General features: G+C 37.2%; 1 protein-coding gene across 1 annotated transcript in view; it reads right to left on the bottom strand.

The window, feature by feature from the left end:
* Positions 1-19,026, bottom strand: part of ZWILCH (zwilch kinetochore protein) — a 39,075-nt gene that overhangs the window by 12,671 nt on the left and 7,378 nt on the right. The window contains exons 3-14 of the mRNA XM_037054194.1: positions 18,603-18,698; positions 15,914-16,032; positions 13,788-13,987; positions 13,189-13,259; positions 12,702-12,857; positions 10,898-10,969; positions 6,478-6,571; positions 5,911-5,960; positions 5,177-5,282; positions 4,172-4,251; positions 2,584-2,740; positions 1,831-1,859 (exon numbers count right to left, since the gene is read on the bottom strand). Coding sequence (XP_036910089.1) covers positions 1,831-1,859; positions 2,584-2,740; positions 4,172-4,251; positions 5,177-5,282; positions 5,911-5,960; positions 6,478-6,571; positions 10,898-10,969; positions 12,702-12,857; positions 13,189-13,259; positions 13,788-13,987; positions 15,914-16,032; positions 18,603-18,698 — 1,230 coding nt within the window. The remainder of the gene's footprint in view (positions 1-1,830; positions 1,860-2,583; positions 2,741-4,171; positions 4,252-5,176; positions 5,283-5,910; positions 5,961-6,477; positions 6,572-10,897; positions 10,970-12,701; positions 12,858-13,188; positions 13,260-13,787; positions 13,988-15,913; positions 16,033-18,602; positions 18,699-19,026) is intronic.

The raw sequence follows: 19,026 nt of genomic DNA, 5'->3' as shown, positions 1-19,026 counted from the left end.
TTAGAAGGTGAAGCATTAGAGATGCTTTCCCACTGGGTCTGAGGAAACAAACTGCCTGTAATGCTGTGGAGAGTGCCACATGGCAAGGACCCCTAAGCAACCTCTAGGACCCAAAACTGATCCAGGGCTGCCAGCTAGCAAAAAAATGGGGATCTTTGTCATCAGGCCACAACGAAAAGAATTCTATCAGCAACAAATAAGGGAACTTGGAAGTGGATCTTTCCCTAGTTAAGCCTCCAGATGAAAATGCAGCAGGATGACCTCTTGATTTCAGTCTTGTGAAACCCCGAGCAGAGAGGACTCGGCCAAAATTTGTAGTAATTTGTTGTGCAGTAACAGAAAATGACTACAGTAAAAAAAAAATCAGTTATTTAGAGTAGGAGATGGTTTGCTTATAAAGAGGTATGTATTACTGAGCCCTAGACCTACCGAGTCACTGGGGTTTAGGAATTAGCATTTTAACAAGCCTTCTGGGAGATTCTCAAGTTTAAGGACAATTGTGTCAGAAGTTTGGAGTCAAATCATATTTTTTTAAAACGGGGATATAAAATGACTACAGGGGAATTCATAAAAATTAGAGTATTCATATTTGGGTGATGAGAGTAAGGATATATTTGCCCTCTAAAGTATTTTAACTTTCAAAAATCTTATTACTTTTCTAAGTGTAAAAATATGTATCAAAACATTCCCCTCTGGGACCTCCATTAACGTGTATAATACCCTGTTACATATACAGGGTCCAGCAGAAGGAAGGCTTGCTTGAGTGTGGTTGGTAGGGTACATGCATGTCTTACACGAGATGGACAGCAATTTGAACATTTCACCTAAAATGTCCTATGGTGTGCTTGAGTGATACTGTTGTGTTACAGAATTACATGCTTATGGTTTTGTAATGAAAGATTTGTATGGAATAAAATAGGGGCATTTTTTTTGTGCCGGACTTGGTATATATGCTATATACGTAATACATATTTGTATACATATAGTTGTTGTTAGAGCATGTTTCCACTAAAGAAACATATAAAATGTTTAAAATTTGAAGAGCAAAAATTAAACCTCAAAAAAATTCAGTTGAGTCTTACTTTGCACAACCGACACAGTTAGAGTTTTTTGATCTTGTATTTTTATGAGACAAATGACAAACAAGTTGATGCTATAGATTTATCTTCTAAAAGCATCTTCCATCAAATGCCAAGGTTCAGTACAGATGCTGTTCAATCTCCTAAACTTTCTAAATAAAGATGCTAAAAAATACAAAAGCTTATAACCGTGACCCTGAAACCCAGAAGTCTGTCTTTTGTTTATTGAATTTATTGGGGTGATACTGGTTAATAAAATTATACAGGTTTCAGGAGTACAATTCTATAATACACCATCTGTATATTGTATTGCATGCTCACCACCCCAAGTCAAGTGTCCTTTTATCACAGAAGTCTCATTTGAATCAATATATTAAAAAACATCGTAAATTCTTTGAAATTTGTGTATAATATGAATGGGTCAAGCGAATATAAAACAAAAATTCCTTTATAGGGGCTATCAAAGAAAGGCATTCCCTAACCACTTTAGATAAATGAGGTGTGGGAATACATTGGCTTGAGCAGGACATAGCTGTATGTCAGTTATCGCAAATTCATAGAGAATGCTAAATGACACGAAAATGGGCTTTTTTGTCTGTCTAGTTACTAGACAGTAGTAAACACCCGTATTGTTTCATTTATCTGTTTCTTAGGACCTAGGACACAGGGGCACAGATTAGGTACTTAATAATTATATACAAAATGAATGAACAAAAGGAAAATCAAGTTTTGATTAAAAAAATAAACTTACCATATGATTCAAAGATGCAAGTTCCTGACCTATTATGAAAAAAACATGACAATAAGCTTTAGGTATTATCTATTCCAAGTTAAAGAATCTAAGTAAAAATTTTTCATAGTTCATACATAAAAGAAATGCTCAAGCTAAATAGTTGATCAGAAGTAGTCAAATTTTCTGGCACATTACACCATAAAGACATATTGGTACTTCTTCTAAAAATGATGGCAGCTTGCTCTAATAAAAACAACTAAGTACTGGGTATTAAAATAGCACCTCATTTAAAGTTTTTTAAAAAATATTTTATTTATTTATTTTTAGAAAGAGGGGAAGGGAAGGAAAAAGTGGGAGAGAAACATCAATGTGTAGTTACCTCTCACACGCCCCCTACTGGGGACCTGGCCTGCAACCCAGGCATGTGCCCTGACTGGGAATTGAACCGGCGACCCTTTGCTTCATAGGCCTGAGCTCAATCCACTGAGCTACACCAGCCAGGGCTAAAGGGTTTTTATTTTCTACATTATTCTCATAGAATCTCAAAATGTTTGAACTAAAAACAAATACTATAAGAATCTTTAATCTAATACCTATATTGAGGGAGAAACTAAAGGCCCAGAGAACAAAAGTGTTTGTTTCACAGTAAACCAAGGGCAAAGCCAGCACTCCAAATGACTAGGAACAAGTAGAAAGATAAAATCTGAAAATATCTATGGGCTGACAACTATGATGTACTTTTTAATTTTTTGAGCTGGGAAAGGGACTTACCTATGAAAAAACTGATATAATCTTTCTTTAGTTTATCCAAGCCAATTTCCAAAAGCATCTGAACTGGAAGAGTCCCACTGAGAGAAACTGTGTCCATGGTTCCATGGTAAGACTGATGAATGAGCTTACTGAGTAAACTGTTACTTCCACTATGGAGCTAGAAATCAAGAAAATTTTACAAAGTCATAAATAAATCCAATAAGCAAAAGAGGAGCAAACTACATTAGCTACAAGCTAAAAACTATTAGCTTGCATCTTTAGTCTCCTAATACTTTAACTGTTTGAATAAAATCCCCCAAGTCACAAACATAGTTTCTCTAATGCCATTCCTATTTCATTTGCTCAAGTCCGAAGCAATTAAGAATGGTTTAAACTTATCACCCCCCAGATGCAATTCCACCAAAAAGAAGACAGAGTTGGTCCACTGAAGCTCTACAACTAGGAATTCTCTTTCCCTGGCTAAGTGCTCTGAGCATCTTTGCCCAGTCAAACATCTTCAACTATACTGAAAATCTCCTGCAGCAGAAAAGTCTCCCTCAATGTTCCATGCATGTGTCATAGGGAGCTTCTTACTGGCTACATTATTCAACACACTAACTTGATCATTTGCAAACTGAAAAGGGCTGTGAACTCACAGATCTAATGCATGTTCTAAATGTTAAACAATTAATTTTAAACATACCTAGAATATTTAATATTAGCTCACTATTGTCTATGATCTCCAATTTTCATTATAATCTCTTTCATTTTATTATTTTTATTGATTTCAGAGACAGAGAGGAAGGGAGAAGGAGGGAGAAGGAGGGAGAGATACAGACAGAGACAGAGAAACACTGAGTTGTTGTTCCACTTATTTCTACATTCATTGGTTGATTCTTGTATGTGCCTGACCAGGGAGCAAATTCATAATCTTGACATATTGGGATGACACTCTAACCAACTGACCCACTAGGTCAGGGCTGCCAGCACCATTTTTAGCAAGTATTACATATGCCATTATATGGCTATATTATTATTTACTTAGTTGTTTCACTAATAGTGGAAATTTAGGTTATTCACAATTTTTTGCTACCCTGACTGAAGCTCTAATGATTATTCTGATACATAAAATCTCAATACACATTTCTGTGTATAAGCTTAGGATAGATCCTAACAAAAGAATTATTGATTCAAATGGCATAACACATTTTCAGGATCACTATGAAAACTGATTTCTAGAGTGTGTTCCAAATTTTACCTTCATCAGTAGTATATGAGAATTGTCATTCATAGCAATAGTAACAATGATAACATTAGTAGCTTACAAATACTGAGCACTTACTATTTATTAGCTGGGTGCTAAGAGCTTTACATAAATTAAATTATTTAATCCTAAAACAACACTCTGAGGTAGGGATTATGCCTATCACTACTTTACAGATGAGGAAACTAGCTCCCACAGCAATAAAGGCATCTGCCCAAGTTTATGCAGCTAGTAAGTCAGTCACAGAACTGGAATTCAACGTCAAGCAGTGTGCTCCAGAGCCTGTGCCCTTAACCACTGTGCAATATTGCTGTGAAAACACTGAATGCAAGCTACTAAACCTACCCATGGCTGTATGTCACCACACTGTAGACTCTGGTAGATCAATGTAAAACACTTCACCAAGTCTTGATACGAAATCACACCTTGAAAAACAAGTCAGTAACATTATTTTCATGGTATTTCTGCAGATCAAATGTGTCATCAATCTTAAGGCTACACAAATGAAGAAGATAAGTATCTCTACTGTATAGATGGGGAAGGGAAAGAAAATGGTAAAAAGAAAAGACAGTGCATTTCTAAAGAAACAAATTAAGTGTACTGCACAAAATAACACACTTAGTAAAATATTGATAAATGTCTTTTCCTTTCTCTAATAATTATAATTGCACTAAGGTATATGTTTTGGTTCATATAAACACAGCTTAAAACCCCCCTAAGTCTTATACTTGAGGAAGAAGAAAAGAACAGATTCTACCAACTGCCTTATATGATTACCACAATTCTTGAGTAGAATGTGCCAGTGCATAAGTTTGTGAAACAGAAACTAGACTTGCACACAAAATTAGTAGTACACACTGTATCACTCCCAGAAGACTTAATTAAAAGTAAACCTTGGCCCTGGCTGGTGGGGCTCAGTGGATTGAACTCCTCACTGTGAAGCAAAGGGTCACCAGGTCCATTCCCAGTCAGGCCACATGCCTGGGTTGCGGGCCAGATTCCCAGTGTGGGTTGTGTGAGAGGCAACCACACATGATGTTTCTTTCCTTCTCTCTCTCCCCTCACCTCTAAAAATAAATGAAGCCTTTAAAAAAAAAAGAAAACCTTGGCGCACTCTCCCTCCAGAGAGCATGCCCATGCCTTTCCCTTCCTCTTCTTCTCCCCCAGCCCCCTCATGTGGTTCTCTTCACCTTCCTCTCTCCTAAGCTCCAAGGGCCCTACTTTTTCCCCTATAAATTGTTCTCTGAGCCCATTTCTTCTATAGTCAGCCCACTTTTACCTCTGTGACTTTGTAAATAAACATTCTCTTATAGTATGAAAAAAAAGGTAAACCTCATGACAGACACCTACTACTACTCATTTTGCACCACAGCTGCTCAGCAAAATCGAGATCACACCGTACGGTGAAAAGACATTCGATGGAACGATCCAACGCAGCACTGTCGTGCTTCACCGTCTGAAAAAGTGTCAGAGAACATTCAGTGTAGTTTTCTTTTAATGAAATACTTTAAGGCCAATAAGCTTTCAAATGCTTCTCTGAGAAAATGTGGACCCATGAACGTACATAAAGAAAGATATGAATGAATTTTCCACAACTTCATGCACTACGGGGAGCTACAAATCAATAAACAACGAAGAACTGGGCCACTAAAATTGTTTGTAACGCCTAAAAACAAGCACCGACTTCCCTTCATGTTAAAATATTTAATTAAATTACTATTGTTTCCATTTTCCCATGCATCAAATGACAACACAATTAGCTTAATTTAGTAATACCATCTCTATCTATCACATTAACATGTCTTATATTAATATACTAAAGTAAAACTATGTTATAGTTTTTAACATATTCATTTCTACTACTCTGTACTTGAGAAATAATACTAATGTATTAGTTCTGTCCAAAAATACTTGTCAGCCCTTAAGAGAATCAATCAGCAGCGCTGCCATCAGAGACCAAAACACTGCTTCTGCTGTACCAGGTCCACGTGACGTGGATAGTACAGCATAAAAGATAACTAACTGTACAACCACATTTTCAAAGCTATTTCAGTGGACATTTCTAAATGCTAACAGTCACTTACCTCTGCGTCTTTTTTTGTTGAATCACCAAATCCATCGAGCTTATTTAAGTCTAGAAAGTGGCAAAAGCTTATTAATTCTGGGTATTATTTTCTTGCTTTCAAAATTATTTCCATTCTAATTCTATTTTCAAATGGTAAATGAGGACAGTAAAAGTATACCTGGGGATTTTAGCACATTACGTAACTCCCCAGTGGAAGTCATAATAGATACCCACTAGGTAGAGGTGCGAGGATGAACTGAGGTAGAGGGAAAGCCCCTGACACACAGCTTGCATACGCGGTAGGTGCTCTAAGGTTACTGTCCCATTCCTCTTCTCCTACAATCTCACATATGGTTGTGGTATATATATTTTAAATTAAATCTTATTGTTAAAACTCCTTAGGTTGTTACCATCAGCAATTCAGAATGAAAGCCATCCTTATGACCATGACAGACTTCATAGCTTACATATCACAACCGAAAAAATATTAAGCCTAAAAAGACAACTTATATTTAAATATAGCAAGTATATATTCCCAATTAAGAAAAATAAACAATGTAGAAGCATGAATTAGGAAAACAAACACCATTCAGAAATTCCTGCACAAGGTCAACAGCGGATTTTGCTTCCAGAGGCGCAGGCCATTCAGTTACACCAGTCCTCAAACCATCAGCCAAAACCTATGGGAGATTTAAAAAGACAAAATCCCAAAAGCTTGTTAGCGGAAAGCAATTTAATCAGTAAGGATGTATTTAATAATACTAGTATTTCTTGAGTGTTTAATCACATGTCAGGAACTATTCTAAGTGTTTCACATGTAGTACGTTACTAAGTGTCTGTCATGATGAAGTAACTGTTTGAGCTAAAGCTGCCCCTGTAGTATGTTATTTAATCCTCACAAAAACCCTATGAGGCAGATAATACTACTCACCTACACCTTACTATAGCTGAGAGAGGCTAAGGTAACTTGCTTCAGGAAAAACAATTAGTAACCGACAGTGCCAGGACACACATCCAAAGATGGTGTTCTAAACCACGGTGCCATGTGTGCAGATGCTACAGGACACAAGGCTGATGAGCCTGCCCTGAAGATGCTTGTAATTTTGGTTAAGAAGGACTGATAATACAGATGAAATAATTGAGAGCAACAAATGTAAAGTGAACTGAAGTTTACATAAAAATAATATAAATGTACATGTCCATACATGCGATATTTAAACTGAAGTCCTAAGGAAAGGAAGTCAAGATATGCTGGAATAGCTAGGGGAACAATGTGAAACCTCAGCTCAGCTCCAAATGCGAGAACCATCGGCTCCAGAGCAGGGAAGGAGCATGAAATGAGATGAAGAGGGCGGGATGATTCCAACCAAGGTGGAGACACCACCTAGGGAACACAATAGATTATAAAAAAAAGGGGCTACACAGGAATAGTGTCCTTAAAACTTAAAAATATTTTTTATTTTATGTGGAAGACAATAGCCACTCAATTTTTTGGCAAGTAAATGACACAATCCAGAATTCCTCCATCAGAAATACCCAGGATTGAGTCAAAAGAAAAGAGAAGGTAAAATACTTCTCAACGGAATTGATCTCATCCTCTACCCTCACAGGGCATTTGGAAAAATATGCAGATCATTTTTGGTGTCACGGTATCTGGGGGTACAGGAGCATCTTGACCATTTAATGTGATAGAGGCCAAAGATGCTAAACATTTTGCAACGTGTACAAAGGTCCCAAACCACAAAGCATGGTCCTGCCCAAAACGCCAATAGTGTCCCTGCTGAGAAACAATAAATGATCATTCGAGTGGTCCAGGAGGGAGGTGATACGAGCGTTAACTAAGATGGGCACAGTGAGTGAAACTTCAAAAGAAGAAAAGAATAGTATATTCCCGGAAAACAGAGAGAGAGAAAATGCATGTGGAATAAAAGAAAAGACAAAATCCTACCCTGTCATAATAATACAGAAGACTGAACTTGCAGAGGCTAAGTCCCTATGCATATCTAAGATTCTGTGAATTTATAAGAGAGATTATAACAAAGCATGGACTTCTGGGTCAGATAGACACACGTATTTGAATGTTTTGAACCAGGTCTTTCACTTACCAGCGCTGATGCCTCAGACAAAATAACTAAGCCATCTAGCACCCCATGTTTGGCACACAGTGGAGCGGCAGCTTCCAGCTGTGGTAGTAAGTGCAAGTAAGTGGTAGTAAGTGGTGGTAGTAAGTGGCGGTGGCATGGATAGTGCTCACTAAAGTAAAAAACAGTTGACCCAGGAACAATAGGGGTTTGAACTCCATGGGTCCACTTATACGCAGATTTGCCCCCTGTAAACACAGCAAATGTATATTCTTTTCCTTATAATTTTCTAAAAATTTCCTTTTCTCTAGTTTACTTTATTGTGAGAATATAGTATAATACATATAACATATAAAATGTGTTAATCAACAGTTTATGTTATTGGTAAGGCTTCCAGTTAACAGAAGACTATTAGTAGTTAAGTTTTGGGGAGTAAAAAGTTATGAATTGCCAAACATGCTGGGGGTAGAAGGATATGTGCCCCTGACCTCCAAGTTGTTCAAGGGCCAATATATAAGTGAAATCGAATGAATGGTGGAACCACACAGGGGTTTCTATTCCGGAGATCTAGTTTGGAGATTTCAGGTTTCATTTTGGACATACTGAATTTGAGGCAATAACTCTCTACTCAAGTCGTAGAAAAGTAGAAAAGATGGCAACTAGTATCGGCTTAAAGAAGGGATCTGGAGTTCCTTCATGAATGCGTTAGTCAAATCACTGAGTGTACAAGTGACCTGTACATCTCACCAGGTGCAGAGAGAGGGACAGAGACAGGAGGGTAGAAAGATGATGGCGGCCCACAGGAACAGTCCTGGAAGGGGGGCTTTAAAGAAGAAAAGAGAGAAAAGTAGAAAAAGTACCAAGTTTTGCACAAACAGGGAAATAATAATAATAATAATAATAATAATAATAGTACCAAGCTATTTAGAATGCTTGGTACTAACTAGATGCTAAAGGCACAACAGGGTACTTGGCACTGAAGTCTAGTAAGAAAGAAAGATAAGGAGACAAATTACTGTGATTGATAAACACTCTGACAAGAGTTGTTGGAGTGCTATAGCAGCACCGAGCAAGGCACCACAAGCCATTCTGGGGGATTAGTGCAACCATCCTAAGCAAAAGATGTCACAGAGAGCTCACCCAGAAAGAGGTGAGAGAAGGGCACACCCAGTGGGTCAACACACACACACACACACACCAGAAAGTGACAAAGTATGACAGGACTGGAGCTACTACAAGCATGGGGCTCAATATGGTGAGGGTGGGGGCGTTCAGTGGAAGTGGACATAGAATGTTAGATTAAGCTAAAGAAAAAGGTAGCTGCCAATAGAGACATGAAAAGATACTGAAAGTCATTAGCCAACAGGGCACTGCCATGTAACAAGATATCACTTCATCCTCACTAACATGATTATAAACAAAAAAAACAAAACAAAACAAAAGCAGATAATATCAAGTGTTGGCAAGGATATGGAGAAATTGAGCCCTCATACTCCGCTAATAGGAATGTAAAGTGGTGCAGCCACTTCGGAAAACAGTTACAGTCTGGCAGTTCCTCCAAAGGTTAGAGTTACCACATGACATAGCAAATCCACCCAAGAGATGTGAAAAGATGTCACACAAAAACATGTACATGACTGTTCATGGCAGCATTACTCAGAATAGCAAAAAAATAGAAACAACTTAAATGTTCATCAGCTGATAAATGTATAAACAAAATGTGATATATGTATACAATGGAAGCTATTCAGCAACAAAAAGAAACAAAGTACTACTGAAAGTACCTAGTGGTTGCCAGCGGTTGGTGGCTGTGGGAGGTAACTGCTAATGGCTGTGGGATTTCTTTTGGGGGTGGTGAAAACGGTCTAAAATTAAAGATGGCCATTGTTATATAACTCTGTAAGTATACTAAAAACCACTGAATAGCCCTGGCTGGCATGGCTCAGTGGATTGAGTGACAGCCTGTGAACCAAAGGGTCGCCAGTTCAATTCCCAGTCAGGGCACATGCCTGGGTTGCAGGCCAGGTTCCAAGTTGGTGGCATCCAACAGGCAACCACACATTGATGTTTCTCTCCCTCTTTTCTCCCTTCTTCCCCTATCTCTAAAAATAAATAAATAAAATCTTTTAAAAAATCATTGAACAAGTGACTTTTATGGTATGTAACTTATATTTCAATAAAGTTGTTTTTTTAAAAAAGAAAGAAGTAGGACAGTGATTAGCTATAACTGACTTTGCATGCCAAGAAGACACTTGGAATTACTACTGCATTAAAATGAGGCATGTTCTTGAGACTCAATTTGTAGAGTGGAGCTAAAATTACTGAAACATAAAATTCTTGAAACATGCGCCCATTAATCTTTAGTATCAATCAAAACACAACTTATTGCCCTGGCCAGGTGGCTCAGTTGGTTACAGGATTGTCCCATACACCAAAAGGTTGCAGGTTTGATTCCCAGTCAGGGCATATATGGGAGGCAGTCTATCAATGTTTCTCTCTCACATCAATGTTTCTCTCTCTCTAAAAATCAATAAACATATCTTGGGTGAGGATTAAAATATACATGTGTATATTTTTCAAATCCTCAAGTTATCAACAAGCAGATTATACATGCATTTGAAATAAATTGGCAGCTAACCCACCTGTAAAGAGGGCAATCCATCATATAAACAGAAAAGCAAACACTCCAGTAAAAAATGCCAAATAACTGTAGCTATTAATGATCTAACTAGTGCTCCCTTTAAATGTAAAGGTAACTACCACATAGAAAAATTAAACTGCCCAAACTGCCAAGCATATCCAATGCATACGTGACATTTGGAATAAATTTTGAGGAATGCAAAACTAAATAACAACAATATTAGCAAACATTTTTATGAAAACATAAGATTTAATGGAAGTTACAAACTCCAGAAGGATACTCACAAGGAGAAATTTCAGTTCTCTGTGAAGATGACTCAAAGGACTTCTGGGGTCTCCCGATTCCACTTTAATATTCTAGAAAGTTCCCAAAATCAGTTTTCACTGGTAATCTCATGTTCTCCGCACAAGGGTCATAGTTATTTGCATTTCAAACTACCCACATATTAAAAATATGTATTTCATAAAGCATGAATAAATTGAAAATGTAGGGCAAAACCTCATTTAGAACCTCTCACACACATACCACAGATCCTGCCCATCCCAACATAGTAAACTAAAGTCAGGCCATCAAATCCCGTTTCTTTACCACAAGTGCACCTGCGTGGAACAACTGCTCTCATTACACACTCTCCTGCTTCCTCCCACTGGATTTCCAAAGGACAAGTAGGAGAAATATAAATATAGCTCCAGACTTAATGATAAACTTAGCATTACCACACACCAAAACTAAAACCTCCCTATAAGTATGTTCATTAGACTCTAACTAAACCATCCATGTACTGCCCTACCTGGAGGTCAATGGTTACAACCCTAAGATATTATTTATAAAAAAGGGGAGTAAAAAAAAGATTCTGCTGTATGTGAATACCTACTGAAGGGAAAGAAAAACATTAAAATATGATTACTCATAACCTCACTACTCTGAGGAACCATTATTAACAGTAACCAGGCTGCTCTGTACATTTTTTAAAAACATAACTGAGCCCTGGCTGGTGTAGCTCAGTGGATTGAGCCCGGGCCTATGAACCACACAATCTTGGTTTGATCCCTAGTCAGGGCACATGCCTGGGTTGCAGGCCAGTTCCTAGCAGGGGACACATGAGAGGCAACCATACATCGATATTTCTCTCCCTCTCTCCTTCCCTTCCCCTCTAAAGATAAATAAATAAAATATTTACAAAAAATAGCTGAGATTCTACTATATATTCACTTTTGTACTTTCTGCTTTTTTCTGCTTAATAATAAGCATTTCCTATTATTATTAAAGATACTTTAAATAATGATTTTTAAGACTGTGTAACATTTCTTTTTTTATTGTTGTTCAAGTACAGTTATCTCCATTCCCCCCCGGCCACTTCCCTCTACCTCACCCATCCCCAAGACTGTGTAATATTTCATGATAGAAATCAACTGTAGTCATTGTCTATTAACATTCAGGTTGTGTTTTTAATATTTTGGAAACACAGCTATATCACTGTGAATAGCTTTGTACATGTATTTTTGTTAGTAATTGTGATTAATTTCCTAAGGCAGATTCCTAGAAATGTTATAGGGTGAAAAGGCTTACTAGTATAATAATTCCTGATGCATTGCCAATATAAGCAGTCTTTTAAGACTAGCACAGATGATGGGGATGTAAAGTACAGCATAGGGAACACAGGAAATAATATTGTAACAACTGTGTATAGTGCCACGTAGATACTACATTTACCAGGAAAACCACTTGGTAAGTTTTATAAATGTCTCACCACTATGCTGTATACCTGAAACTAATATAATATCGAATGTCTGCTATAATTGAAAAATAGAAAGAAAGAATAAAAAGAGTAGCAGAGAGGAGTCATTTTGATAATTACACTTGAGTCCCAATTCAAGGGACTTCATTAATCACTGGAAAATTCTTAAGTTACATAATTGCAGTGTTGTGGGCTACTGATACATCAGATCACCTGGCAAAACCACCACTGGCTTCTCTTGGTACTTCAGAGACAAGCTGTCAGAGAAGGGCTGGGGCTGGAAACAAGCAAGTTAAAAGTAAACCTACACTGAGTAAACTCAACAAAAACCAACCAGGGCTCACTCCTACCAGAGTTGCAGTTGAAGAGAGTGGAGGGATCTGAAGAATCTCATCCACAGGACTCCAGGAAATATCCAAAGTGATCGTAGTTTGTGATGCAGGGACTGTATCATCCAAGGTAGTGGACTTCAGGAGCTCGTATTGGGCAAAGCCCCTGGCTGTAACCTGGAAAAGTGTACCCAGCACACCAGCAGCTATGCTTTCACATAACCAAAGCCCATTTTCAAAACTACTATGATTCTTTTCTCAAAAGAAGAAAAAGTGCCATACTTTCATAGCAAATGGAAAAACAAGGTAATTATTTTTAAACACAAAGATTAGCAAAAAGGCAAGAAGACAGATATTTTAATTTTAGTCATTAGCTGATATGAAAATAAATACAAACATTTTGATACCACAGAAAAATATGTAGTCATATTAGGAGTAAAAAACCTTTAAACTAGAAGGTAGGTTAGTAACAGTTTGAAGAAAGTAATGTGAGAAGAGAAATACTTACAGTAGACAAGTGATGTCTTTTCTTATGTGAATTTTTTAACTCTTCAAGATTTATAGAATAATTTTTATCAGCTATGGGGCATGAAAGAAAAAAAGAAAAATATTTACACTTCAAAATTACATCTTAGTGCTAGAAAATTCAAATTCTGAGGGTACCACAACCTAACACTAATAATAGCTGAGATTAAATTTTAAATCATAGGTGAAAGAAATGTCTATAAAAGAATAAAAGTGGGACAAAGGTCAATACTACCACCAAAAATATAACTATATGTCTACTATGAGATTGGAGTTATACTGTCACTATATTCAATTTTTTATCCTCTAATGAAAATTCTAAAAAATATTCAAATCAAATTAAACCAAAACAAAACAGCCATAAACTCCTGCCCAGACTTTTGGAGATCTGTTTCTGGAATATTGCCAACATGCTACAAGTTACACATTGGAGTAGATTCATTCATGGTGGCTAACACAAGTTCTATTGTGTGCGTTTCCCTCTTAATGATATCAACTTTCAATAAAAACCACAGAACAATAACTACCAAAAAGTAAATATATACACGTACACCCATTAGAGTAGTAAGAGTGAGCTCTCACCTCTACAACTGACCGCATATACAACAATCCCTGTAATGCTGTTGTTTGTTGTGGTAAGCTCGGCTCCTAGCCAACAGGTCCCTTCAGGGTCTGAACTGTCACACCTTACCCAAAGGGGAGGAAGGGCAGTAACTGGTCGATTAATCTTCAAATGGGTCATATTAGGATTGTGAGCCATGGTGTAAAGTCCAATTAACTGCCTTGAAAACAAGAGTAGAAAGTATTAATTATAGGTATAGATTGCTGATCAGTCAAGGATTTTCTTTTCCAAAGATATCACTTCATGAAGAGTCTCCTAGGAATAAAAATCTGAAAATCAAGTGGCAGAATGCACATAAATATTACACCCAATGAAGAAGTGAGAGACGGGCACACAAGACAGATCAAGATTGATATGCCAGGAAGTGACAGAGTGACAGGAGTTATCAGCAGGGAGTTCAATACAGTAAAAGCAGAAGTATGGTATGAGATTAAGCTAAGGAAATAAGCAGGGTATGTCACTCTCTCTCAATAAAGCTGCGGGGGTGGGGAAAGTAGGAGCCGAAAAGGAAGTAGGATACTCCAAGAAAGATACTCCAAGTTATTATTACTCATTGGGACACGTTAAGGAGATGAAAGTGAATTAAATAATAGTATTGTAACAATACTACATTACGAGATTTTAATCATTGTTTTGTGGCTATATAAGAGAATATACTTGTTATTAAGAAATACACGGCGAAATATTTAGGGGTAAGGAAGTACAGTATCTCCAACATACTAAAAAAGGGTGTGTGTAGGATATATATACTATATAGACAGTGTGAGTTGGGGAGGAGGAGAAAGAGAAGAAGGAATAAAAGAGTGACAAAGCAGATACAGCAAAATGTGAACAACTGGTTCACATGGTGAAACTCAGTCAAGGACATACAGAAGTGCCCATATTATTCTTGTAACTGTTCTGTAAATTTGAAAGTATATCAAAATTAAGTGACTGAAAATGTGGTTTAATTTCTTTTTAAACAGATGAAAACCAAATTTATTACCAACAGATGTTCAGGAAAGCAATTTCTAAGGGACTGAACTTCAAAAGGGAAATACAATAATCCCAGAAGGAGGGTCTGAAATGCAAGAAGAAATAGAGAGCAAAGAAATGATAAGCATATGTATAAATCCCAACAAACAATGGCTGGAGAAAACAATATAAACAAATGATGTTTAAGTTGTGGGAGAGAAAAGAAAAAAGGCCAAATGTGACTTAAAATTAAGATGCCATGAAAGAAAATGCTGATTAATTTAACAACATAAAAATGTTAAAAGCTTCTACATAGCAAAACAAACAAAAACCATCACGAAGGAAGGTCACTTTGTGAATATTGTTATACAGTCATTATTCTCTAAATGTTATTATTTTTATGACTATATCCTCCAGAACTCCTTGATGGCAAGGACTTTTTGGTCCTGGAGCTAGGGGAGGCCAGGCAGAGAGGACTGCATGTGACTACACAGGGAGGAGGCAGGAAGTGAAGCTGGCAAGGCAGGGAGGCAAAAGGTTTCTAACAGGGTAGGAGATTCCTCACTGGGCCAGAGAACCCCATGCATTGCAGGACGTTTACAATCCATGGCCCAGGCTAGTAGCTCCCTTCAATCATTATGGCGACCAAAAAGTACCCCTGAAATTTCCAAATGCTCACACTGAGCATGGTACCCCTGGTGGAAGACCACTAGACTAGACAAGGAAGGCTTGTACGTGTCACTCAAAAGGAATCTGGATGTTATTATGAGGCAGTGAGAATCGCTGAGGGATTTATAAGCAGGGAAGAAACTCAATCACACTTTCTTGGCAACACGGAGGAAGAAAGACTGGAGGGAAACCAGATTAGACACAAAGAAAACATTTAAGAAGCAACAGCAAACAGTATAGAAGACTGGAGAAAGGGAAGATCACCGCAGCCTTCTTGGTCATGTTTGGGATGGTCAATGGGATATTCAGTAGACCTGAATATACCTATCTAGGGGGAGGAGGAAGGAAGCAGGGAGGGACCTGCATTAGATATACCTTTCCCCCCAATGTTTATAAGAATGCTTCAATTTAAGGTCCTACCCTCCACCACTACTCCTACCCTGATACTAAGAAAAAAACTTACCTCGCCCTCTCAACTGGTAAAGCAAGTGGTCCAACATTCTCACCAGTAGAGAAATCAGAAATAGCAGTTTCCTCAGATTGTAGCTCTTCAACATGACTTGTTTCTTCCTTTTCTAAAGGCTTTAAAAAATGTTTTAAAAGTATTTAGCCAGGTAAAAAAAACATAAAAGTCAACTCTTTATTATGCTAGATCATAATGCATTGATTTCTAAAACTTTAAGCACAAATGATTTGGCTATCACAAAAACCATACCTACAAACCAGTTTGGTACCAACGTATCTTGCCATCAGAAGTATTTCCTATTAGAAGATACAGCTCTGAGTTGCTACTGATGAAGGAACCATCTGATGCCTATAGGAAAAAAAGTGCTCCTACATGTAATTAATGATAAGCTAAAGACCAAATACTAGGGGAAACTCCCTGATTTTGTTGGATTCTTCACTCTCAAAATGCAAAGATTCCTTAAAGCTATTTCTCTTAGGGCTATCAACTCTCATTTTTTATAGGATTCTGATATTCCATATGTTTAACTAGATAGCTAGCTTAGTGTTGCCAATAACAAGAATTACAAGTTAACATTTCCTAAGCATAACTAGGTACCAGCTACCACTCTGTTTTATTTTATTCCTCATAAAAGCCCTGAGATAGATACTATCATTAACCCCATTTCAGAGATGAGAAAACAGGTAATGAGTGGCTAAACAACTTGCCTAGGATAATAACAGAGCTGCTGAGTGCAAAGCCAACATTTGAATCTAGGCAGTCTCTTCGGGCAGTAAGTTCTCTGCCGATTTAATAGGAATCAAGCCGAGATGCCTCCTCAACTTTGAATTTCTTTTGCCATATTCTAGATTTCATTCCTCTCCAGGCCTGGCTTTCCAAAAAGTTCCTAGAACTAGAGGTACCCAAGAAATATCATTTTTCCCCTCTGTTCTACGTTTGAACAGTTATGCATCCAATACTCATGCATTAAGCTCTACTGATTTTTGCAGAAACAAAGGCCATTTAATTATTCCCTACCCCAAAATGCTAGGGCCTCCCTGAATTCCAGTTCACTCCTAACTCCAAGCTGCATTCTCCCCAGTATCCTAGCCCACTTTTCCACAAATGCCCTCTCTTCATCTTTACCCTTTTCAAGATAATCTTCATTGGACCATCTTCATTTTTTTTCAGCTTTTGCTTTTTGCTTTCAGCTTTTGCTTCTCCCCATAACACAAGTCTAAATTCAACCACATAATGCATGTATAATTATAAATGAATTTTTCCTACCATTTGTCCACCACAGATAAGCACTGATAACACCCATGAATTAACATAAAAGACAAAGGAGCTCCCTCCTCAGAAAGTCTTCGTGTGTGTATTTAAAACGAAGAGCTTGTTCATTCACTACCACGCCTTCCAGACAGCATGAGGGTCCTAAAGCAGACAGAGGTGGTCCTTCTACAGGAACATCCACTTTCCCCTATTACAGCCTGTTCCTATCTACTTCAGGAAATGGTGTAACCAAAGGAATGCTTGCCCCAAGCAACCCTGTAATGTGACAGCATTGGCAGCATTCCATAAAAATCTCAACTGCCAATCAGTTATCATCATTAAAACAAAGGTTTAAGGTTGTAATTATAAAGTGATACAAATAAGAAGTTCCCTCTTGTTACAGTTACACAAAATTAAAATAGAACTTCATGAGTCATAGCTACTTGTGCTGTGCTGCAAAATACACAACAGCCATTAGCCACATGGCTACTGAGCACTTGAAATAAGATATACGTGTAAAATACACATCTGACGTGTAAAATACACATCTGATTTTAAAGACCTAGTATGGAAAAAAAGAACTTGAAATATTTCATTAATGATTTTTACATTAGTTAGGTGTTGAAATTATAATTTCAGATATATTAAATTTAAAAAAAAATTACTAAACCTAATTGCACATCCAGCAATCCCACACCTGAGTACTTACTGTAAAGTTAAACGCACATAAAAATCTGAACAAAAACTACCATAGTTGCTCTTTTCAGGATTACTGAAGACTGAAAGTAACCCAAATGTCCTTCGAAGGGTGAATAGGTAAATAAACTGTGGTATATCCATATCATGAGACACCACTTCACAATTAAAAGAAATAAACCACTGATACACACAAAACCTGGAAGAATCTCAAAGGCATTATACTGAGTGAAAGCCAAACTCAAAAGATTACACACTGTATGATTCCATTCATAACATTCTTAAAAGTAAATATTATCATATGATATCATTTATCTATTTTTAATGAGGCTACCAGGAAGTTTTAAATTACATTTGTGTTTCACATTATATTTCTATTGAACATCACTGTACTTATTCCTAAAAGAATTAGAATCTACTTTTAAATATGCTGATGAAAAAATGTATACACTTGAGCCCTGGTTGGTGTGGCTCAATAGACTGAGCACCAGCCTGTGAACCAAAGGGTCACCAGTTCGATTCCCAGTCAGGGCACATGCTTGGGTTGTGGGCCAGGTCCCCAGTAGGAGGCACGTGAGAGGCAACCACATCTTGATGTTTCTCTCCCTCTCTTTCTCCCTCCCTCCCCCTCTAAAATAAAAAAATACAATCTTTAAAAAGAACCTATATTTACACTTGAGGTTATTCCCACAAAACCAAATTAACAATAAAACCATGACAAAGGCCAAGAACCACTTACCACTCTTTCCAAGATGAATACTACATCATTTTCATTTAGAATATTTTTCAAAGGATTTGGTTGGCCTTTGCTGATCAATTGCACTTGGACATCAGCCTAGTAAAAACAGAGGATGTCAAGCACTGTTTTATGTGTTTAATATTTGTACAAATATTTAAATAAAGACCAATTCTATGCAAGTAATTTTTCCCCATATTATTTCTCATTTTTAGAAAATGTAGCTCATATCTATACCCACCCATGCTTCAAGGCCCACCTAAATTGCACTATGCCTTATAAAGTCTTTTTTCTTAAAATTAGGATCCACTGACTGCCTTTTCCTCTAATCATTTCTGAATTTATTGTTATGTACCACAAAAGTAAGCCTTTATAAAATATTATCCTTTCTTCTGATTAGAATATGGAATTTAGAACTATATCAGTT

This window comes from Sturnira hondurensis, unplaced genomic scaffold (genome assembly GCF_014824575.4).
Source record: "Sturnira hondurensis isolate 20B ecotype Veracruz unplaced genomic scaffold, ASM1482457v3 Scaffold0008196, whole genome shotgun sequence".
In the NCBI taxonomy this organism is placed as follows: Eukaryota; Metazoa; Chordata; class Mammalia; order Chiroptera; family Phyllostomidae; genus Sturnira; species Sturnira hondurensis.
Note: the sequence above shows the minus strand (reverse complement) of the source record. Positions and strands in the feature narration are given on the sequence as shown.